This window comes from Colossoma macropomum, unplaced genomic scaffold, assembly GCF_904425465.1.
Source record: "Colossoma macropomum unplaced genomic scaffold, Colossoma_macropomum, whole genome shotgun sequence".
Lineage (NCBI taxonomy): Eukaryota > Metazoa > Chordata > Actinopteri > Characiformes > Serrasalmidae > Colossoma > Colossoma macropomum.
In genome coordinates, this window is record NW_023494799.1 from 3,365,365 (window position 1) to 3,390,553 (window position 25,189).

The 25,189-nt window shown below is 40.2% G+C and overlaps 1 protein-coding gene across 2 annotated transcripts in view; it reads right to left on the reverse strand.

The window, feature by feature from the left end:
* The window catches only part of arhgef18b (rho/rac guanine nucleotide exchange factor (GEF) 18b), an 83,658-nt gene that overhangs the window by 25,807 nt on the left and 32,662 nt on the right, over positions 1 to 25,189 (reverse strand). For both annotated transcript variants that reach the window (XM_036586429.1, XM_036586428.1), the window contains 9 exons: positions 17,561 to 17,628; positions 15,992 to 16,043; positions 9,853 to 10,015; positions 9,112 to 9,218; positions 6,686 to 6,826; positions 4,478 to 4,728; positions 3,470 to 3,595; positions 3,156 to 3,273; positions 2,141 to 2,395 (listed from right to left, as the gene is read on the reverse strand). In XM_036586429.1, the coding sequence (XP_036442322.1) occupies positions 2,141 to 2,395; positions 3,156 to 3,273; positions 3,470 to 3,595; positions 4,478 to 4,728; positions 6,686 to 6,826; positions 9,112 to 9,218; positions 9,853 to 10,015; positions 15,992 to 16,043; positions 17,561 to 17,628 (1,281 nt within the window). The remainder of the gene's footprint in view (positions 1 to 2,140; positions 2,396 to 3,155; positions 3,274 to 3,469; positions 3,596 to 4,477; positions 4,729 to 6,685; positions 6,827 to 9,111; positions 9,219 to 9,852; positions 10,016 to 15,991; positions 16,044 to 17,560; positions 17,629 to 25,189) is intronic.

A 25,189-nucleotide genomic window follows, 5' to 3' on the forward strand; every position in this document is an offset into this window, starting at 1 on the left:
ATAAACATGTATATATATATAGCACATAAAATTAGCAAAAAGCCCGTTTTTACTTGCTTCATTGGAGAACACGAGTGCAGCAGGGGGCGGATCGGGAACGTTATAAATGCAGACCGAGTGTGGAATATTGCCCAAGACACTGACCTTTTTATCTGATTGAGGAAATTGCTTGGGAAGGCTTGTGTCTGCGATCTCTTTCCTTTCGTAAACGGAGTGGGTTTCTGTTTGCTCTTCTATTCCACTTGTTTGTGTTACATTCCAGCCTGACGAATTCTTGCTTTTTGCAATAAAATATTACCTAAATTTTGGCAGTAGGCATGAAAGTAGACGGACGAATTCCCAAATAGATCTCCCTTATCAGCATCTTCGCTGATACCGGTCAAGCTTGAAATGCAACATCCAACATTTTATACATTATTTCTCCTTCCTCAGAACTGATGCTTTCCCAGGAGCTGTTTTTCACTGACCGCCCACCCCCAGATCCCGTTTCTCCAGCTACAGCTGATCAGCTAGGACATGTTCGATGTCTGAGGTTTGCTTCTTTACTTTTCCACAGGAGCTATAAGGCTAATGTAGCTTACACTGAAGCTTACAGTGCACCAGTTAGTACTGGGTAACTTGTCAAATAGACCTGCTAATAGGACTGTCATAATGACTACACGATCACCTCATCACAATCGTTTGAGCTTATCGCATTTATTTTCCACAGTTTTTAGCTTTCACAGTCACACGTTTCTGCCACTACAAACAGAATGAGAACTGGGTGTGTTTTTTTCAGTCCGGTTGAGGCAAACACATTAGGGTCCAATCCTTTCTTATTTTTACCCCCACCCCTTGCTTTCGAGCATCACCTTGCCCCTTGGAACTGAGTTACAAGGGTAATGAAAGGGATGAAATCCTCTCTATGAAATGGGACCCTCAAAAAAAAAAGAACATTACTTCATTAACAGCTACTACCGCTGCTCTGTAGGCGACCCTGCCAGTCTGCAGTGATAGCAGAGGAGGGTAAAGTTCAGCTCCTCACTGCTGGGCTTTAGTTACATTTAGGGAATCATGTGTCTTCAAAGAGGGGGCAATTATTTATTATCACCCACCCCTAATTCTTCAGTGATACGAAGCTATAGTTACTTATTCTCCAGCTTCTTGTTCGAATTTTCTCGTTTCACCTTAAATGGAGCAGCAGTTACATTGTGGCACTTCAGGAGTCAGAAATGCTGGACTATTTAAGGTGGAACGGGAAATTGAGCTCCCGAGACATCAGCAAACTATTAGCAAATTTTAAAGCTTGTTATGAAGAATACATACATTAAAATGACAAAACTAAGATTATGGTAACTTTTTAATGGAGACATTTGTGGGTTTCTTTGGTTGCTTGTGCAGCCTTCCTGCCAGTCTTTTTTTCTCATAACACTCTGTTTGGAGTCTCTGAAAAACCTCCATTTGGAGAGAGATGTAGCTCTAACACTTCACCCTAACCCTCTATCTCAGCAAAAATCGGGACACCCTAACCTTAGACATGAACGCAGAAAGCGAAGGGGTAGGGCTAAGTGGCAGGGGCATTACTGAAATACAAAATAAAACTATTAAAGTTTTAACTTCTGAAACTTTTTACAATAAAACCTCTAGAGTGAAGCAGTGAGTAATGTTTGTTTATTTGAGCTCAAGCTGTTTCTGTTGTCAGCTGAAAACTTAAATATCGACAGCTAGAAAGCAAGACAGTTAATGAGCCATTTTGGCTACTTTAGGTTTGTGCTTAAGTGGCTGTAAACAATGAACTATCAGCTAAAATTTCATGTTCATGATAGGCTTACTTACAGGCTACTGTTTTAAGCTATGCGATGTACTTTAGTCCATGTTTGTCAGAAACCACAAAATCAAGTCTACAGAAGATTACAGAACAACTCCACTTGGTTTGAAGCAAGTGTGTGACGACTTTAGATATGCAGTTAGCACCACGCTAACTGGTGGGGTTCCACACTTCCATTAATTAAGTCTCAAAGCTCCAGTCGAAAAGTAAATAAGCAAACTTCAGATGCCAAACATGTCTCGACTGATCAACTACGACTACCTGTGAGGTAAGAGGGACCACTTTCACTTAGACTAAACGCACTACAGTTCTGAAATGCACTGCAACTCGTACCCTTCAGTCTGCCAGACGCGGCCTTCCAGTTGACCATGCCCTCGTGCAGCAGCCTCCGTTTGCCCTGCGTGAGGTCCTCCCTCCGAAATATTCGTCCGTCTTTGATCTTGCCGAGGGATCTGGCCTCTATCTTGGAGGCGATCTCCTTGAGGCGCATCTCCTTCTCATAGAGGCTGACCTGAGAGTCCACCTTCATGATGGTGTCTTTAATCAGATCCAGGGCCTGACTCAGCTCTGCATGCTCCTCAGTGCCAGCTGTGGGAAAATACACGATGGAGGGAGGTGCTACTGATTACTCTAAAACCCACAAACATCTGTACCGACTGCAAAGTACAAGGGAAAGCAAAATAGTCCTTTCAGACTTAAAATAATAAGTATAAAGTTACTGTATTTCCAATTCACCTCCAATTCGTTACCAAATGACGACTCTTCAACATGATTCTCTAAGCAATTCAGAAAGAACTGAGTTTTTTAGGAGGACACTGGACATTTTAATTGAACATGTACTCAAATCCAACCTTCTGTGCACTGAAGCAGTCGCTCTGTGGGCGACCCTGCCAGTCTGCAGTGACAGCAGAGGAGGGTAAAGTTCAGCTCCTCACTGCTGGGCTTTAGTTACATTTAGGGAATCATGTGTCTTCAAAGAGGGAGGGCAATTATTTATTATCACCCACCCCTAATTCTTCAGTGATATGAAGCTATAGTTACTTATTCTCCAGCTTCTTGTTCGAATTTTCTCGTTCCACCTTAAATGGAGCAGCAGTTACATTGTGGCACTTCAGGAGTCAGAAATGCTGGACTATTTAAGGTGGAACAGGAAATTGAGCTCCCGAGATATCAGCAAACTATTAGCAAATTTTAAAGCTTGTTATGAAGAATGTATACATTAAAATGACAAACTAAGAAAATACAATGATTATGGTAATTTTTTTATGATTCTCTAAGCAATTCAGAAAGAACTGAGTTTTTTAGGAGGACACTGGACATTTTAATTGAACATGTACTCAAATCCAACCTTCTGTGCACTGAAGCAGTCGCTCCACGAGGACAGGGTACTTGGTGATGCGCTGCGTCACGAGGAGAATACACTCTGGAACACCAAGCCGCCGCACTATGGACAAATGGCTTATTTTCTGAAATACAAAGTAAAGCGACAATGAACAACAACAATAATAACGATAATAAATTGCTAAATTAAGCACCATGCAGAAGCCTCCAAATACTAAATAATGAAACAAATACCAACATACACAAACACAAACGTATCCAACAGATAAATAAAAACCAACATCTACCAAATATAAATCACGTTATGCGGTGTGTCTGTACCCTTATTAGGTTCTGGAACTTCTTGTTGCTCTGTAGTTGCTCTTTATAGAAGTTGACGGCTTCTGTGTGGCGGCTGCAGAAAGCGCCGTAACTTTCCTTCATCCGTTCCCCGCGCTCCCCTGAAAACTACACAAAAGAAGCATAAAAATGTGTCAGATTATATTTGTAGAGACATGAGACGATACACAGTTATGTACTAACATGAATGGCCTTTTCTTTTCATTTTTTCCCTTCATCCTGCTTATTAATCAGCTGTTAATCTTACGACATAATACTGAGGGATGCCAGATACTAACATCATCATATCTGCTGAATCAGCTTGAAATATCAGTCATGTCTAAACGTCTGTCCAATGGTGTTATTTTTTAAAGCAATTATCTGCTGATATGGACATGATTCCTATAGTTACGAGAGTGAGGAATTGAAGTGTGAGTAACATACAAAAGTAGAGTTTAAGAGGTTAAATTAAACTATTTGTTTGTCTTACCTAAATGTAACTTGTGAAATGATTTGAGAACAAAATGTTTTTTGTTAATTGCTCTTGCTTTACTTCCACACTTCCACATGTAACAGCTCATATCATGAACACTGTAACATTCAGACTATAAGAAATCCCAACTATGTTTATTAAAAGGTTAGCTAATAACTTAGAATGGACAAAATGCACTATATCATCTAAACAGTAATGGCATATAAAAAAGTTAAATTAACTACAGTGATTTTTATTTTCATTTATAGTAATAAGGAACAGGAGGAAAATGACAATCAAACAAGATAAGATTCCATCCAATCAGCTACCTGCAGTTACAATACATACTGGCCGTTATTCACAGGCTCTCTGTAACTGCTCTTCAACGTCTCTTCAACGATCCATGCAGCTGTTCAGTTTAGAAGTGCTGATAATACCCATCATATACACAGAAAAGTGTATTGTGGTGAAATGTATTATGATAATATATCATCATATCACCCACTGCTTTGTAAGCATTCAGACATGTGGTTCTGTACCTGTTCAGTGAGGATATCTGCCACTCTGTCGATGGTGTAGTTGCGTTCGCTGCCCGGCTGTAGAGCCTCTTTCCGGCGCTCTTTGAGGCGGGACAGGAAGTCGTTATGTAGCTCCAGAAGACTATCCAGTCGCGGGAACAGACAGTCCAGCCTCCTCTCGTCCAGCTGCAGCGTCTCACGCAGCTCGTACACGTAAACGCGCAGCATTATCTTAAGGGTGCGCACGTGGTGCATCTCCGTCTGGATCAGCTCTGAAATGTTCACATTTACATTTATTTATTTAAAAGATGAGCACACAAAGTGTACAGTATTGTATGGTATGGCTAATATTTGTGCTCCAAGGAAAACGGGCCAATGAATCAGGCACTGACTAGCACAATAACTTGTGTATGTAGTTTTAAAATTCCATATTTTACTGAAATAAGTGTAAATTAAGTTAACACATCCCCTAATGAGGGCACAGCTCTGCACATTTTAATGCATAATTACTGTTTGTTTACTGAATTTAACATATTGTGGGAAAAAACAAAATAATAAAATGTGTCTGCTGCAAAAATTTTATGTTTTAAGGTTTCTCAACTGGGGGTGGCACGGTGGCGCAGCGAGTAGCGCTGTTGCCTCACAGCGAGAATGGCCTGGGTTCGATTCCCGTTCAGGTGACCAGGGTCGTTTCTGTGTGGAGTTTGCCTGTTCTCCCCGTGTCTGCGTGGGTTTCCTCCGGGTTCTCCGGTTTCCTCCCACAGTCCAAAAACATGCAGTCAGGCTGATTGGACATGCTAAATTGCCCCTAGGTGAGAGTGTGTATGTCTGTCTGTCTGCCCTGTGATGGACTGGCGACCTGTCCGCCCAATGACAGCTGGGATAAGCTCCAGCTCCCCACCGCGACCCAGAAGGATAAGCGGTTTAGACGATGTATGTATGTATGTTTCTCAACTGGCTGCACCCCTCAGCCATGTAAGTGAATGGCACAAAAGCCAAACATAAACTAAAATTATTACATGAAATGGTTATGAATTCACTGCCTGATGTCTGAGACACTGTTTTATGATAGTTTTGAGAAGGTCTGCATGCAAAACGGAGGAGTGCACACAGAGAGCTCTAAGAAAAGATAATAACCAAAAAAATCCCTGATTTCATCAGATATAGGTATAGTGTAGTGTATACAGTAATATATATATATATATATATATATATATATATATATATATATATATATACACACACACACACACACACACACACACACACACACACACACACATATATATATATATATATATATATATATATATATATATATAGTGTAGGTTCACAGATCTAGTTTGTAAGATTCTCTACAAGCGAAATCTCGACAACTAAATTACGCAGATATTTAGAAAAATTTGTGGAATTCCTTTTTAATATCCCTCTTCAACGTCTTTTTACAATAAATGCGTAATAAAAAGTTATTTAGGGATATTTAAAAGGGCATGTCATAATGAAGGTGGTGAGTATATAAATGTACACACACACATACATTATGACCACCTCCTTGTTTCTACGCTCATTGTCCATTTTATCAGCTCCACTTACTATATAGGTGCACTTTGTAGTTCTACAGTTACAGACTGTAGTCCATCTGTTTCTCTGCGTACTTTGTTAGCCCCCTTTTACCCTGTTCTTCAGTGATCAGGACCCCCATGGACCCTCACAGAGCAGGTACTATTTGGGTGGTGGATCATTCTTAGCGCTGCAGTAACACTGATGTGGTGGTGGTGTGTTAGTGTGTGTTGTGCTGGTCTGAGTGGATCAGACACAGCAGTGCTGCTGGAGTTTATAAACACCTCAGTGTCGCTGCTGGACTGAGAATAGTCCACCAACTAAAAATATCCAGCCAACAGCGTCCTGTGGGCAGCGTCCTGTGACCACAGATGAAGGTCTAGGGGATGACCGACACAAACTATGCTGACACACATGAGCTGCTGTCTCTACACACACACACACGGTTAATCTATCTATCTATCTATCTATCTATATGATACTCATATATATATGACCTTAAGCATAACCAAGCTAAAGAGGGGTGCATATAAAGACGTTAATCATTACACATGAATAAGTGGAGCAAACTCTACACGTCTTACTGGCAGCGTAAATCCACAGAGCGATAAGAAGTGAGAAAGGTGTGTCAAGCGAGGCTTTCAGATAAGGCACAGCAAACACTCTCACCGTATATAACATCCTGCCTCTTGATCATGTCTTTGGAATGTTTCTTTAGAAACTGTTGGTCCACAGCCAGACTCCACGACTCCACCTCGAAATCCTGAGCCATTCCATCCAGCTCCTGTCGAACACTGGAATAGTACCCATCTGTGGACAAACATGCACACAATATGTACATACAAAAAACATGTACACACTGTTAGAAATAAAGGTTCTGTGCAGGTACATTTTTTGCACAGGCTTATTACAGACGTACACTTATTTCTCAGTAACTACAGGGACATTAATGCAAGCTGCTTGAGCTACACTCTTCAAAAAATTATGGTTCTTCAAGCGTTCTTTAGCAAAAAAAATGGTTATATATAGAACTATGAACACTCAAAGAACCATTTGCATGATTAAATGGTCTCTGCATGGTGAAACGAATCGATTGCTCTTCAAATTGTTGGAGAATGTGTTGTATTTGGTTCTAGAAAGGCACCAAAACGGGTTCTTTTTTTGCTACAAGCTTGATATTCTAACAACAGCAGAACCCTTTGTGATGCTATATAGAACCCTTTTCAAAAACCTTCTACAGCACATTTTCCATCAATATGATGAGCTACCCAGTGACAGTTCAGTATCATTACATCTGAGAGTGCATGTATATACACTCTCATAACATTCTGACCACCTCCTTGTTTTTATGCTCATTGTCCATTTTATCAGCTCCACTTACTATATAGGTGCACTTTGTAGTTCTACAGTTACAGACTGTAGTCCAACACAAACTGTGCAGCAGCAGATGAGCTATCGTCTCTAACTTTATATCTACAAGGTGGACTGACAAGGCAGGAGTGTCTAATAGAGTGGACAGTGAGTGGACACAGTGTTTAAAAACTCCAGCAGCACTGCTGTGTCTGATCCACTCAGACCAGCACAACACACACTAACACACCACCACCACGTCAGTGTTACTGCAGTGCTGAGAATGATCCACCACCCAAATAGTACCTGCTCTGTGAGGGTCCATGGGGGTCCTGACCACTGAAGAACAGGGTAAAAGGGGGCTAACAAAGTATCAGAGAAACAGATGGACTACAGTCTGTAACTGTAGAACTACAAAGTGCACCTATATAGTAAGTGGAGCTGATATAATGGATAAAATGTCAGAGAAACACCTCAGTGTCACTGCTGGACTGAGAATAGTCCACCAACCAAAAATATCCAGCACACAGCGTGAGGACACTAGAGGATGACCAACACAAACTATACTGGCACACATCAGCTGCTGTCTCTGACTTTACATCTACAAGGTGGACCAACAAACCCAGAACTGTCCAAACCCTGGACTTGTAACCCTGGATTTGTAACCGTACTGTGTCATGGAAAAACGGCAAATTACCTTCACCTACTGTTCTTTTCTACAGTAAGAAACGAAGTCTGCTGAACAAATCTATTTATATACGTTTTTTTCTGTCACAGTATTTTTATTAGAGAAAACAGGATATCAAGGTTTTAATATGGGTATCAGTATCAGAAAAGAAAAGGTGATATCATACCTTTATTAAAAATACTCCCACTGACAGCTGTGTATATCTTCCTGAGGGCAGTAGCTTTTAATTCAGTTCATTAAAAACTACTGCCCACAGGAAGAAATACGCAGCTATCAATATGAGTAAGTGCTATTTCAGGAGAGACTGGTTACAGGACTACATTACATTCATTCTTTTATATGCCTCTGAAAATCTGTCCAGCATTTACTGCCGATATTGGGCCAATAATGATACCTACTTATACTGATATGGTATCTCATCTACTTATTATATTTGTAAATTCTTTTTAAAGCTTTTATTTTTTTTTAAACAATAAAATATTCTATAATATTGAATCGTTTTTTATAATACTGAGTCCATTTTTACTGTTCGCCCTTTTGCAAAACTCTGATTTCTCTATTAATGATCAAAATAACCTGTAGATCACTAAAAAAAAGTGACAGTGACAGCACTTATTATTCCCAGCACTAGGAACTGATCTTCCGGATGTCATCCATCACTTATTAAAGGAATAATTCTGCAAAATATATGCAATTTGCTACTTATGCCAAACATTTTACAGCTCACTTTTAGTCATACTGTGTCCTAAAACTCATTAACAAGTCTGCACCACCTTAACAAAGACGTGGATGCAGTTTGAGTGGGCTGAGAGAAGTTTTGCTGATACACTTTTACAGAACCCATTTTGGCTGTTTGGGTGACTATTGAGTTCTAGTGTTTGTTAGCAATGTTAGCCTTGTTGCTTTAGTTCTCAACTACACAAGCAACATTTGGACTGTACACAAATCTAGGCTGACTGACTACATCTGGGGTAAGTGGGAAAACTGTATGAATTAGATGAATTACCTGTACTCCATCTCTCATCCCAAGAGAAATCCCTACAGAATGTTTTCTCACCTTCGACAATGACCGAGTCTGCAGTAGACGGAGCGAGAGACACGGCATCCTCTGCATAGCGTTTTATCCTGAATGCATCCACTTCATCCATCTCCCCTGCAATAGAGCTGCAGAGCACAGAACAGTTCTCAGAAACTGTTTCTGCTCAATTAAAGGGTTAAATAGTCGGTTTATGTGTTTATTCTATGCTAAATGTAAAACCAAACAAATATAAAGTTCAAAACAAAACCTCTCATCTGTGCACCTCTCATCAAATTCCACGTTTTGCTGATTTTCAAAGTGAAAATAAGATAAAAAATCCTATACAGATGACTCACTTCTGCACATTCAAATACACAACTACTGTTTATTTGGTGAATGTACCATACTGAGAAACAAAGACATCAATTTGTGGCTTGTGCAAAAGTTATGCCACATTTTATATTTTGTATGATAATCTGAAAATCCCTGGAGAGGATTTTCATCTGGAAAATCAAAAAAATCAATAAAACTTGTAATCTGACTGGGACTACATGCATATATCATCTTCTATATCCTACCTCTGGGCTAAGGGGGGAAACTGTGTACGTTGGATTTTTCACCAGACTATCACTTATTTTTTTGGGTAAAACACTCCTTTATTATATAACCAGTCTCCGACAGTTCCACCACAACAACAAACAATTTCTCACCTGTTACGACACACAAAACGTGCATTGTGCAGCTGCAAATCCAGTCTAAGTGAGCATAAGTGATGCTGACCTGGAGCTGCTGGTGTGGCTGAGCGGCTGGGTGCTGCTGGGGGCGGCGGGCTGGGCGCTGGGTCCGCGGGACGGGACGGTCATACCTGGAGCACAGCGGGCGGAGCGGCTGGAGCCATCGGCAGCCGGAGCGTGCGGAGGGGTGAAGCAGGGATCCCTGGGGGCTGCAGGGAGAACAGAGGGGTCAGAAGAGCGGCAGTAATGACGGAGCCAGGAGCGCGGGACGGAGCCCAGAAATCGGCAGGTCAGAAGGTCGCGGTGTAAAAGCAGCCGAACGCCCACCCTGCGGGACAGACCCCATGAGGCTGAGGCATGGGCAGATTTCTTCTGAGCCGTACGGTGGCGGCGGATCGCTAACTCCATGCTCTATCGCTAGGACACGCACGCAAACGCAGCAGCGGACAGGTGCACCTATAGACCTTTACGCCAGTGATGCGCCTTATAAAGGGATGAGCAAATTCTGGAAGCAACGCCCTCTTTCACCTCCCTGCTCTCTTCTCCTGCCACACTGGAGGATGCAACAGGTTGTAGCCGCTGTCTCACAGCAAGATTAGCTGGAGCAGAGAGGAATAAAGCACTAGCTGCAGTAATGGGAGTCATGCTGAGTCTCCTGAGGAGTCTAATCAGCAGTATCCCTCTCAAACACACACTTACTCCTTATCATCTTTAGGCAGTTACATGACTGAATGATGGAAAAGCATGTGAACCATCACTTACAATAGAGTAAAGGGGAATTCCACCCATCTCCCAGAATTTCTGCATAATTAAAGGGTTAAGATGTAAACGAAGTCGTTTAAAGTGGTTTGGTGTGAAACGCTCTGCTCTAGAGAAACTTAGCAAGTCAGAACTGTTCACAGAGGTGGTGACAGGAACCAGATGTCCACCTCTAAAAGCTCCCTCACAGAAAGTTACTACATAAAATGATTGTAAATAGGATGCTTTTGACAATGTTCACTGGTGGTTTTGGACAGTAAATAAAATGTCTGTATTTGTATTCTGCTGTTTTTGTCCCGCTACTGTGCCGTTATTTAATTCAGATCACTGCATTTTATCTTCTTAACAAAGTTTGACTTCTTTTGTGTACACACTTAAAAATGAGGTCCTTCAAGGGTTATTTAGTAAGATCTATATAGCACGGAAAAGGGTTTGTCTCCTGTTACAAGCTTGAAGCCGGATGAAAAACTCATCCGGCTTCAAGCTTGTAACACAGAACTCTTTAATCATGTAACACAGAACTCTTTAATCATGCAAACCGATCTTTGAGTGTTCATGGTTCTATGTAGAACTTTACTCTTTACTAAAAAACTCTAGAGAACCATCATTTTTAAGTGTGTATGAGATTTGAGACTTTGCAACTAAAATAAAAACTTTACAAGGTTTTCAGATGATCGTGACAACATATATGCAGTTGCATGCATAAGTTTGAACACTCTGGCCAAATTATAGGTTTTGCTGAAGTGAAAAACACCACATTCTCTACAGAGAACATACTCTACTTACACACTTAATGATATTTTCCTGCTAATTTTAGTGCACATTTTTCTGTCTTCGCATAAAACAAGGTGCCACTTTTACAGAGGCCACAGTTTATGTTTTTTATTATTTTTCCTATGTTAAACTAAGCAGATAAACAGTAAGGCCCGAAACCTACGAACACAGACGACAGCGCTCAGCCAACGCACTACAAACGCTCAGTCCTTCTGTACAAACTCACCGCACGTTCATACGTTGCTGTGGTGGATAAAGCACTCAGTACTGAAGGGGGCGCAAGAGGACAGATCAGAGAGGGATCTACTGCTATTCCAGCAGCCTCAACAGCTAAACGTGGACAGTAAAGGAGAGTGAGCCGCTTCACCTCTTCTCTTGGAATGGAAATGTGATTTGATATTTTTATGTTTATGTAAGTCAACTTTGCATCAGACTCAACTCGTCTGCTATGGCAGTTGAGAAAGCACACAAAAAAGCCGTACAAGACCGTTTGGTCAGGCTTGGCTGTCGTTATAGCGCCCCTTGCTGTAACGCTCAGATTGCAGCTCGCGCTTGCCGTGCGTTATGAAGTGCGTCGTGACACATTTTCCAACGCAACTATGCATGAAACCCCGTCTGTGTAGCTCAAAACGTCTGCTTTCATGTCCTTGCATGAAGTATGTTAAATTAGCATGTGCAGGAGCGTGTTCTCTGTAAAGAACGTGTTCACTTATTTCATTATTTCAAGTAAATCAACAAAACATGCCATTTGCCAAAATTTTCCATTTGACTGTAGTTATGTAAAGAGAGAGAGGAAACAGATTTTCACCACAGTCATTAGCTGTGGTCTGGGGCTGCATGACAGATAAAAGAGTAGTATTCCGATTACAGTGCTACGTACTGCAGCTGCAACATGTTTTGATTTTAATTAGTAACTAACAACAGAATCAATATGATGGTGCAAAGTTGTCTTGCATAATGTTGACCAAAATAATTTGCTTCTGTTGGATTACATGAATACTTTGATTCACTACAACACCCACAGAAACTCACTGGGAGCTGTGATTGGTCAGGATGCTCACAGCATGTAGTAAACCACACTGCGACTGGTTAGAGGCTCCTTTGCATGTTGCAGCCTTCCATAACAGCAGTATTGTAAAGAGCAATGCTGCAATAACAGTTAACAAACAAAACATTGTGCAACCCTAAGTGGATCCTAACATGTAGAACATGCTAATCACTAATTATTCCGGCATGTTCTGCAACAATGTGCATGAGATCTGCAATATTTGCAATGCACAAACACAGAAGCTTCTAGATGAAGCTTCCAGAGTAGAAAAAAAAAGAAGACTAATATCACCCTCTGCTTCTAAACCAATTCCCACCTCTCTTGCGGTCACGGTGGGAGGGAATTAACAAGCTCATCCAGAGAAAGCACCAGAAACTCCTGCAGAGGGAAAATACTGGAGTAGTCTGGATCCACAGGAGTCAAGGAGACAGATGAAAACCCTATTACGCTGCACTGAGACTGTGAGCAGCGCTGTGAGATAAATACACAGAGGGGAAAAAAGTTGAGCTTTAACTAACTTTAACTTTTTTAAAAGATGCTCAACTTGAGACGTTTCGTAAAGCTTCTAGAAGATCTAAAAAGGAACCAGAGCGGCAGTGATGACAGCAGCTTTCTACAGCCAACAGCTCTGAATCAGTGACGGAGGAGAAATATCTTTGGAAGCTGCTCATCGTGACAATGAAAGCAGCAAATTAAAAAATTATTCATGATTATTAAAAGTCTATATATTTGTACAACTCTAATAACAGTGCATAGGGAAGTGCAAAGATGTTTGCGGCGTCACATTTTGTTCAACATATTATTTTCGATTTTCATCGAAAACCAAAGTGCTGAGTAATGTTTATGTGTGGTTCATTATGACACCCATGGGCTCCATATAATGCACAATGTTAAAAGCACAGCTAAAATGCTAAACTATCTACAAAATACTAAGGAATGCACAATTAGTGGGCTAGCGGTGGGTGTTTTTACTGGAAAAGTCCTAAAAAAATCTAAAAATCTTCTAGCACTGAACTAGCACTGGTCTAGCCTTGCAATGCCAAATGTAATCGTGTAAGAATACACGCCTCAGAACAACTTAGTAAACTTTTGGTGCAGGATTACCGTGAAACTGAGAAGGATGATACACTCTCTCTCAGGCTACGTTCACACAGCAGGTAAAAGTGGCCCAAATCCAATCTTTTTCCTCATATGTGACACAGATGTGTGTCTGTGTGGCAATGTAAACAGTAAAACACACTCTGAATCAGACATTTGCAATTCTGATCTGAAACGCTTTCATATAATCCGATACGTATCCGATATGCGGCAATGCGACTCAGTCTGAACAACCAGATCGGAATTTATGCGACTTTTACATCAATCCAACTCGACATTCGTTATAATTTCGCGCTGCTGAGACTCAAACATTGAGACTGATGTTTCTGTACAAAAACTTAGAGGACACTTATCCAACCCCGCCGTGCTCTAAGGAATTTCTAAAGAAATGCCATAGGAGAACGAGGCTGCAGCGTCAAGGAACAGTTAAAAGTCTGAAAGCAAAGTTTAAAGAATCTGAGGACGTGAACCAAAGAAGTGACCGCTCCCTTTTTTTACGATGAGCTAGAACACATTCTGGGTGATGAGCCCAGCTGTTAGTCAGTGAAGCTTCATGATGGCTCCTGTGATGCTGGTGAAGATGAAGCTGATCCTCCGGGAGCGACTGGCGTTCGTTGGCGGTCGTGATTGTTTACCTCTGGATGAGCTGTGAAGCAGCGTGACGCTCTGATCTTTCGCGCATGCGGGTCAGTTTAGGAGCTGATCTGTTCAGACTGATGTCGCATGCAGATCACATTTAAAAGATAATCTGAACAGCCAAAGGAAAAAAAAATATAGTATAAATATAAAAAAATATAATATGTATATGTATGTGGCTCACATCTACATGCTTATCTGGAGTTTGTTGAGGGGGTTTTTGTGGCCGTGGTAACTTATAATACATCCAAGAGCTGACAAGCGCGACGTCACCCCCCATTTTGAGCACCACCTTTACGAGGCATTGGATGGTTTATACATTTCACACTCAGTTCCCACCCTAACATTCCCACCAACATTGAGCCCAGAAATTCTCCCAGTTGTCCCCAGACGTTTTCGTCGAGAGATCATATCTAGCCCTGTAATACTTGCACTGGACATGCACTGGAATTGCACTGGATTTGTCCTGCCATTCACCTATCTAACACATTTGGTACTGATATTATGGACAAACAGACTGTTCAAAAACAGTCAATAAACTGCTGGCGCTTTAAACTCTAATAAAAAAACAAACAGCATAAGAAAAAAAATGCTGCACTAATGGGTTCATGCTAATCTTGTGTCATTCTGAGGGTCCATCCAGATTCTCACAAATCCTCATCATATTTTCAGCTTAATGAGCATCCCTACTTCTGCACAATCAGCTTCTCTCTGCAATCTGTCCAGATGAGGTGGACAGAATAACAGTGAGTTCGCCTTAATTTGCTGTCAGGGGATCGAGCTGGACCTCGGCAGACGCGCGCAGGCAGGGCATCCATTAAATAGAATTAGCGCACACAGGAGAGGAGAGGAAAACAAGCAGCCGATAATTGTCCTCATCCTCACAGGAGCCATGGACTAGCTGACCTGCCAGGCTCCAAAATGAAGGAAAAAAGAAAATAAACACTCTACAGGGCAAAAAACACAACAGCATTTAAAAAGACAGATTCAAATCATTAAAAAGTAAAATTAATATATGGATATTAAACAATATATAAAAAATAAATGCTACAAATTGAGGCGGCGATTTGAGCCTGGACCAATGTTAGTTACTAACAATGAACGGGAGTGAGTAACACCCAATTACCATGATGTTACTTGCATAACAATGAGTGGAGGCTTTCATTAACTTTATTCATTTGCATAATGATAAGTGGTGTCTAGCACTGTCAGCTGTGTAGATTTCATGAACCCAGATTACGTAAGATGTAAACAGTCATTTAGAGTCGTTCAGAGCGGTTTGGTGTGAAACGCTCTGTTCTAGAGAAACTTACCAAGTCAGCACTGTTCACAGTGGTGGTGATAGGAACCAGACGTCCACCTCTAAAAGCTCCCTCACAGAAAGTTACTACATGAAATGGTTATGAATTCACTGCCTGAGACATTGTTTTATGATAAACCCTAAAATGTACCTTAAAATCCATTTATGGTGGAGGGATACATGCAGTATGCTGTGAGGCAATATAGTCCCCCAAAAAAAATTATTTCAGATTTTCCACAATTTTCCCATCATCAACATTCCATATAAACTCAGAAGACTTGTGTAGGTTCACTGGTGGTTCTGGATAGTAAATAAAATGTCTATATTTGTGTTGTAGTCATGGCGACCCCTGGTTCCTATCACCACCACTGTAAAGAAATCAGGGTAAATGAACCATTTCACAACAAACCACTCTGAACAGTTTTTGAGAAAATCACTGGAATTCCTCTTTAAGAATCAGCAATAAGCCTGCATTTTAACTTGTTCAGATCAAAACATACTGATGTTATTAAAAACACTTCACAAACATTCAGAAACTATATATGCTACTGGGAAGGGTTTTAAACTTACTGAGATTATGTGACTGGACGACCCCAGTGGTCTTCTGTGCAAAATCTTTTGTCTGTCGAGAGAAAAAAGTGCTTTAGTGACCATCTGGATTGCAATTTTCAACAAATCTACATCGTTCTGGGGCGTTTTCCACACAGATGCTTCACTACAGGGAGATTCACTTGAAAGAGGCCCCGAAAATTCTGTAATATCTCTTGCTAGGACGAAGCGATCTGAACGAAACAACGCGCAATGAGCTCCTCAGTATTTGGAACTTTGAACAAGCCGGGTGCCCCTGAGTCGGAGTGATGAGGTAGGCGCCGGACAGCCATCGCGACGTTTAACCTTTGTTTGTAACTTCCGGGTGCATATTCCCGTACCCTTTCATGTGTCCGGCATAAAACGGAGATCACTTCCAGCATCGCATGTAATGCAATTGATTACACACACGTCAAGATATGTAGTGTATTTTTTTGGTTCAGATTGCTTCATCATAACGGGAGTTACAGCAGAATATTCGGGGCCTCTTTCGAGCGAATCCAAATTGCTAGAGCTGTCAGCTCATAGGAAAATATTCCTCCAGCTCTGATCGTTTTATCTGTTTCAATCTCATTTTCATCCCCAGTTTGGACTTTTGCTTTTTGTTTGTACATAAAAGCACAAATCAGTTCAGCTCTGTTTGTATACAGTGATAACGCAGTGCTTTTCGTAGCCAAAACTCGTTGTGTGTCGTCCCCTCTTTTGGTCTTATGGTCTAGTGTTCACGTTCACAACGAAATAAAACAGCACTATAAACGGAAATAAAGATGGCACTATAAAGAACCTTTCTGAAAAGGGTTCTATATCGCACCAAAAAGGGTTCTTCTATTGTTACAATGTCAAGCCTGTAACAATAGAAGAAACCATTTTGGTGGTATACAGAACCCTTTTCAAAAAGGTTCTATAGAGAACCATATTCTCCTTCAATCTGAAGAACCCTTTGATGGTGATGAGTCGTGTACACTCTTAAAAATTATTCTTTAGTAAAGAAAATTGTTCTATATAGAACCATGAACACTCAAAGAACCCTTTGCATCGTTACAGCGTTCTTTAAATAGACGGAGAATGTGGTGTAGATGGTACTACATAGAACTTTTTTGAAAAGGGTTCTATATTGCACCAGAAAGGGTTGTAACAATAGAAGAACCCTTTTGATGGTATACAGAACCCTTTTCAAAAAATGTTCTATAGAGAACCATATTCTATCAATCTGAAGAACCCTTTAGGAATGCAAAGGGCTCCTTGAGTGTTCGTCGTTCTATATAGAACCAAAAGCACAACCGCGATAATGAGCTGCTCCCCAAAACGAGCCCAGAACAGGTCCTCGGCGCGGACTCAAGTATTCGGGACAAACGTGAAAACAACCTAAGGTTAAGATCTTTTTAAAGAGATCTGAACAATATTAGTGAATTCATCCTTTATGAATGTAATCATTGTAGAATTTATTCAAAATCAAACTGAATGAATCAAATTCAATTCTAAAATGAACCATCTAAGTGTCTTCACTCCTTACATGAGGGATTTAGGTTGGTACAGATTCCAAGGCCTTACCTTGTTCTTACTGTTGCTGCACTCGGGTAGAAGATTCTTGCAGCTTTTGTGGACGTTCACAGCACAGTCTGCAAAGGTAAAACAAAGAGGGTTAAAGCTTTCAACACCAAAACCAGTTCAGCCACGTGTGCCCAGCAAACAGCCCGAGCCACGGTCCATCCAGGTATTTCACAAAAACAGGATTACGATGTCAATCAGCTGCGGGACACTCTGTTAACAAATCAGGGCTTGACACCGGACACTGGATCAGAATGTACAAACTGGTCTATCCAGACTCCGCCCACAAACTCGTTCTTCTGTATCACCTGTTGCTGTACTCTAAATGTTACAGTCAGGTTGGAAAAGCTTTAGAGAACAGGTTGAGTATTGTTTGGGTCTTGCTGCTGGACAGCCAATCAGCTCTGCAGAATCACACGATTTGGCTCTAAATGTAGGTATTGTGGTATAAACTGAGTCTGTTCTACAGTTTCTCATTAGGCTGAATGAATAACTGACTCTAAATGTAGGTATTGTGGTATAAACTGAGTCTGTTCTACAGTTTCTCATTAGGCTGAATGAATAACTGACTCTAAATGTAGGTATTGTGATATAAACTGAGTCTGTTCTACAGTTTCTCATTAGGCTGAATGAATAACCGACTCTAAATGTAGGTATTGTGGTGTAAACTGAGTCTGTTCTACAGTTTCTCATTGGTAAAAATCCTATTCAACCTAATATTTCAACTTTCATAGCGAAAGCTGCTATGAAAGCTTATCGGGGGTAGACAGATCAACTGTTGTCATGTTGCCATCACGGTATTTTGTTTATCACATCAAAAGAAAATATTGTTTGTTCACAAACTTTTGATACCACACAGATTGTTGTCTACAGTGTAAGCATGACTATCAGGCCTCTGTTGAGGGACAGCTGAGTCATACCTGCCATAATCTTTCGCTCTTCTGATAAGGTCGCTCACTATCTCACGAGAAAAACATCACTCAGATACCGAGGCCTTCAAATGAACTTCAAACGAGAACTAGCAGCCAGCTCCAGCTCAGCTGAACGATCGCACTCCGCACAGATGAGTATCAGCAACTTTATCTCTGCTCTCGAAGAAACAAAAATATTCTTCATAACTTTCATATTTCATAAGCTACATTCAAAAGGTGGGGGTCGTATGAGAGCTGTAACTGTCTTCTTTCCAGTCAAATAGATGGGTGATGTAATTTTAAACCCTTATAATAAAAGAAGCTGAACTCAGTTTTTTTTTCTACTGAAAGTCGACCCATTTTTCCACAAATCTGGGCTATAAACTATAAACAGATGGCGTCTCTTCAGTGATCTGCTCTGTAAACATTATTTTTCTAAAATAATACAAAGAGCGTCTAAGATTTTTGGCTTTCAGCAGTAAATTTTTCAGCATATAACAACATGTGTGATCATAAACACATGCTCTGTTAATTTGAAGGGAGCGTTTACAAAAAATAAATAAAATAAAAAAATGCATTTATTTCATGAAGTTACTGAATAATTTGCCTTACGATTTGGTCATGTAAATTCAGATGGACAAACCAAAATATACCCTGGAGAATAAGAGGTTAGGCATTCGCCCCATCATACCATTTAGAAGACAACATTGTTATAGAAGGAGAGAAAAAAAAACAAAAAAAACCCAAAAAACAATAAGAACATGAAGATTATGCAAATTATTGAAACTACAATGAACCCAAATCAATAAAAGTAGTGCTCAATTACCTCACAAAACATAGATTTCAAATCCTTTCTAAAAGTGGGACTACTCTGTTTTTCTGGTGCGTTTTGACAGATCCAACTTGTTCACTTGAAATATCATGATACACATCATCTCTCGTGAAAATATCTTCAAGCACTGCGATGTTATCTCCTCATATCTCCCAACTTTAACCACAGACTGCATTAAGTGACGGGGCTTCACAGGCCAGAGTGAAAAAGCTTCACTCATCCACAAAAGGTGTTCGTATCAGCTCTAACTGGGCGGAAAAAGGGGGCAGCTGCTGATAAGCAGGTCAACAAAGCCAAAAGCCGAGTGATGCCCCTCAGGCCATTTTCCACTTTTTGTTGGATAAAATGAAAGGTTTGTCTCATTTAGCAGACCAATCGAACCAGAACAAAACAAAAACAACTCAGAACGTCAGAGATGCTGGCAGCGCTGCCGCTGTGGGCGGCCCGACCCACAGAGCGACGGGAAAAACAAACCTTTTTTTAATAGCGTTTAAAAAAGCTGACGCCAAGCGATTCGGCGATGATTCCATTACATTTCTTTAGGAAACAGTGTAACGTCTCGTGATTTCTCATTTCACACGGATTCGATCTGGTTATTTTAGGCTACGCCAAGCCAGCTACACATAAGAGACAAACACCCAACCCAAAAGATCAAATACGAACTCTAATACCAACCAAGCACTACTTAATTCTTCATTCAATTCAAATTAAATATCATAAAGACAGACAAAATATCACACTCTTACTACATTACTACACTTTAGGACCGCTTTGCAATATAGTAAAAAAACACTTGGAGAAACTGTTTGGAAGAACCACTGAGAGGAACCCAGACTCAAAAGAAGAACCTCCCTAAAGCATTAGGAAGAACCACTGAGAGGAACCAAGACTCAAAAGGAGAACATCCCTAAGACCGTGAGGAAGAACCACTGAGAGGAACCAAGGCTCAAAAGAAGAACCTCCCTAAAAGCATGAGGAAGAACCACTGAGAGGAACCCAGACTCAAAAGGAGAACGTCCCTAAAAGCATGAGGAAGAACCACTGAGAGGAACCCAGACTCAAAAGGAGAACGTCCCTAAAAGCATGAGGAAGAACCACTGAGAGGAACCAAGACTCAAAAGGAGAACATCCCTAAGACCGTGAGGAAGAACCACTGAGAGGAACCAAGGCTCAAAAGAAGAACCTCCCTAAAAGCATGAGGAAGAACCACTGAGAGGAACCCAGACTCAAAAGGAGAACGTCCCTAAGAGCGTGAGGAAGAACCACTGAGAGGAACCCAGAGTCAAAAGGAGAACCTCCCTAACAACATGAGGAAGAACCGGTGAGAGAAACCAAGACTCAAAAATAGAACCTCCCTAAAAGCATGAAGAAGAACCATTGAGAGAAACCAAGACTCAAAAGGAGAACCTCCCTAAGAGCATGAGGTGGAACCACTGAGAGGAACCAAGGCTCAAAAGAAGAAACTCCATAAGAGCATGAGGTGGAACCACTGAGAGGAACCAAGACTCAAAAGGAGAACCTCCCCAAGAGCATGAAGTGGAACCACTGAGAGGAACCAAGACTCAAAAGGAGAACCTCCCCAAGAGCATGAAGTGGAACCACTCAGAGGAACCAAGGCTCAAAAGAAGAAACTCCATAAGAGCACGAGGTGGAACCACTAAGACAAACTAAGACTCAAAAGGAGAACCTGCCTAAGAGCACGAGGTGGAACCACTAAGACAAACCAAGACTCAAAAGGAGAACCTCCCATGAGGAAGGACCGCTGACAGGATCTCATGCTCCTCTATGCTTGGCGGTTCAGTCACAGTGATGATGAAAGTTTCCTCATTACAGATGATGATGCTACTCTGGGTAACAGTGGTCGATGGTGGTTTTTTGCCACAACCATGGCAACCAATCATGCATGCAAAGCAGCCTGCGGCACCAGCAGCAGGTACAGCCTGAACAGCCTGTCTCTCCGAATGAGGAACTGTCCCAATGACTTGAATGTTCTTTTTGCAAATGACCACGTGAATCAGTCGCATGTACAATATGTTCTTGAATAACAGTTTCCTGGTATGTGATAATACCTGATACCTTTGACCTTCATAAGTTATAACATCCTGACTGTAAAGCAATCCTGTTTATGAGACAGATAGTACATGAATGTATTATTATTAATTATAACCCATTATTATTTTTAGGGGTGCACAGTGATATCAGAATAACAGCTATATTGACAAATAACTGCTTAAAAAACATAATTGGCATCAGACATGAGATATTTCAAACTGATTTTTGATAAAGTGACATTAATTATACTTTGGAAGAGCAGAATGTTTGGCTGATACAGACAATCAATTATTGTTTTTATTATTATCATTATTTTTAGTTGTAGTAGCATTATTATTAATATTAATATTATTAGGGGTCCAAGCACAAAGTGCTGGAACCCTATTGTAATTTTTGGTAACGCTTTACTGTAAGGTACTGTTCATAAGGCTACATAACAACTACATAAGCTTGCAGTGACAGCTGACATAACCCTACATAACTGTTTATAAATGCTTATTCCAACAGGTGTCATCTGTCATAAAGGCTACTTTAGCAAACTTTGATGACAATTGGCAAACATAACCTAGAATAAGTATTTATAAACATTTATGTAGAGTTATGTCAGTTATCATGACAAGCTTATGTAGGTGTCATGTAGCCTTATGAACAGGAAGAACCACTGAAAGGAATCCAGACTCAAAAGGAGAAGATCCCTAAAAGCATGAGGAAGAACCATTGAGAGGAACCCAGAGTCAAAAAAAGTGTAACCGGATTTTTCTTATTCCTCTTCTTTGTTTGACTAAACTGTACCAGTAATCGAACATCGTGATTTATATCTATTTTCATGACAGTAGTGCTATGACAATAAGGCATTGTCCGATTGACACCAAACTTGGTACACCTGCTCAATGCCTAACATTGAAACAAGGTGCAAAGTTTAGTGGGCATACGATAATAGGGGGCGCTAAAACAATTATTCCACATGGTGAGCACACCTGCAAATTCATCACATTCTAAAACAATAATTTCATACATATGTTCACAAAAACAGATATTGCTTCAGTGTCTGTCACACTATGCACAAACCAAAGAACAGGTCATTTTACTGCAGCATGTAAAAGTCATTTACTGCAAAAGTTGCCAGATCGGTTCATTAAGTTTGTATATTTGCATCTAATTGACTCATAAATCAATTTGAACAATTTATAAAATGAGTATCACCAATAATTAGATACCAAAACAACAGTCTTTAATGTCTTTCATACTATGAAGTCCAACTATAGCAGCGTTTTAAAGTAGTTGGCAGCTAAATTTACCAAATCACGAGTCCAATTCAACACATTATAAAACGACCATATACAATAAGTAGACGACAAAAAACACACATTTCGGTGTAAAGTCCGTCATACTATGAACATATGAAAGACAACGTCCATTTACTGTAGCATTTTAACATAAAAGGCTGCATTTGAAAGCCTTACATTTTTTCAATGACGATTAATGTTCATATATATGTATGAATCTTTACTGACATGTACCCAAGGAGAGTCGTGGCCAGAATAGCAATGTTGGGCAAACTTGCAAAGCAAGCTTGGACCCCGCAAATCGCCGTTTGCGGCTATATTTATTATTGTTATTGTTGTCTATAAGCAAACATCCCTTCCCTTGTCCAAATAGAGTATATAATGGTATTTTCTACCTCTTGTTTTAAAGCCTAAAAAAAATAATAATAACAACAACAACAACAACAATAATAATAATAATAACAACAATAATAATATTAATATTAATAATAATAATAATAATAATAATAATGACAACATTTTTTAAAACAGCAGTTCAAAGCACTTCAATTAAACTTAAATATAAAGATAAATATTATCACTGTCCTAACAAAACCATCTCAAAACCGGTAAATTTACAGAATGAAAACACAATGTAACAAGATTTTTTTCCAATTTTTGACCATTTCTGTTGGTCCACTCAATATAAACTTCTGAGACAATCCAAAAGACAACTGGAGTTAACAAGTGAGGTCATAAAAAATAGAAAAAGAGGACAATGACGACACATATATCGTCAATATATATAATGTCATCAAATATGTAATGGGACCAATAGAAATGCTCCAAACTTGTTTAGAATAAAACCTCTTTCCATTAACTTACATCGAAAGTAAAGAAGGTTTTTGCCCTCTCCTGTAAAGTTACTATTTTGGAGATACTCGTTTTTCTTTGGACAGTGACGATATACAACAACAACAACGATATACACACATAAAGCAGTATAAATAGTAACCAAATACTACGTTCAAAAATACTTTCCTTCAGCATTAATTATTTAGCAGAAGTTACTGACTTCTCCCGTTTCACAAGTGAGGGGCTTAAAGTGGAACAGGAACAAGATTAGCTCCTCAGAGACCATTTATAATCCTTTTATCACATCCCATGATCTGAACGCTGCCATGAAAATGAAATCTAAGCCAAATCTAAGCCGTTAACCAAAACGCTCAGCAACATCCTCATCACCTCTGATCACACAGTTTATCCTGATCTGCACGAACAGCCCCGAACTCTGCACAAAACTGCCCACATCACAACAAACCAACAAACCACAAATAAAAGACCCTCCTGCAGCTGTTTATGGCAGTGATGTGATACAAGCTCAGATTTAAAGGGGAATCCCAGCACCTTTTCAAAATTTCTTTTAAATGTAATAGTTAAGATGCAAACAGAGTCATTCAGAGTGGTTTGGTGTGAAACGCTCTGTTCTAGAGAAACTTAGAGAGTCAGAACTGTTCACAGTGGTGGTGATAGGAACCAGACGTCCACCTCTAGTTATTACATGACATGGTTATGAATACACTTCATAGACCACGGCCTAAACTGCTGTTTTTATCATTATTTTACCATCGTCAACATTCCATATACAAACTCAAGACACATGTAGGTTCACTGGTGGTTTTAAATAGTAAATAAAGTGGCTATATTTGCAGTGCAGACATCTCCTGGTTCCTATCACCACCACTGTAAAGAGCCTCTATAATCAACCATTCCACACCAAACCACTCTGAATGACTCTGTTTACATCTCAATTACATAAATATGTAAACATTTTGAAAAAAGAATTAGTGGAATTCCCCTGTAACACACTTTAACTCTTAAGGTCTTTCATTTGTAAAATGTCATTTCTGACAAATAATACTTTCTAAGGACCTGCAGACACCCTGCATGAGGAGAATGCACTTCTGGCCAGTGAGATGGACCCGCTGGAAAGAGCTGCGGGCAGCCAGTGAAGCGTGCAAGAGAGAAATCCTAACAGAGAGAGACTCTGCCAAGCACAATTAGCACCATGTGACCAGTCTGTCCGGCAAGCGGAGAGGGAGAGAGAGAGAGAGAGAGAGAGAGAGAGAGAGAGAGAGAGAGAGAGAGACAGAGAAAGGCCGAAAAATGCTGATAGGAAATAAAAAGTCTCTGCTTCTTCACGTCTAGTAGCTCCAAAAGGAAGAGACAAGATGTTAGTGCTGCGGACATGTGAGCTGTTTGTCATCTGACAAGCAAAGCAACGTTGTCAAGAATAAAATTTCCCACTTTAGTGAAGTGCAATCAGTGCAATTCCAACACCGTGACAATTCTGTCACTTCTTATTTTCTCAAATGTACACTAAAGGTTCAAGCATGGTGAAGAATCAAAAGACATAGGACTTAACATGTGAGTCGTAAGTCATCTTAGGCCTATGGAGCAGAAAAAACATCTAGAATTCAGACAGTATTTTATTATCATGATAAATCATGTCACAATCCGCTTTTCTGAGCATATCGTGGATGTCGTCAGTACGTAAAGAATACCAACGGCA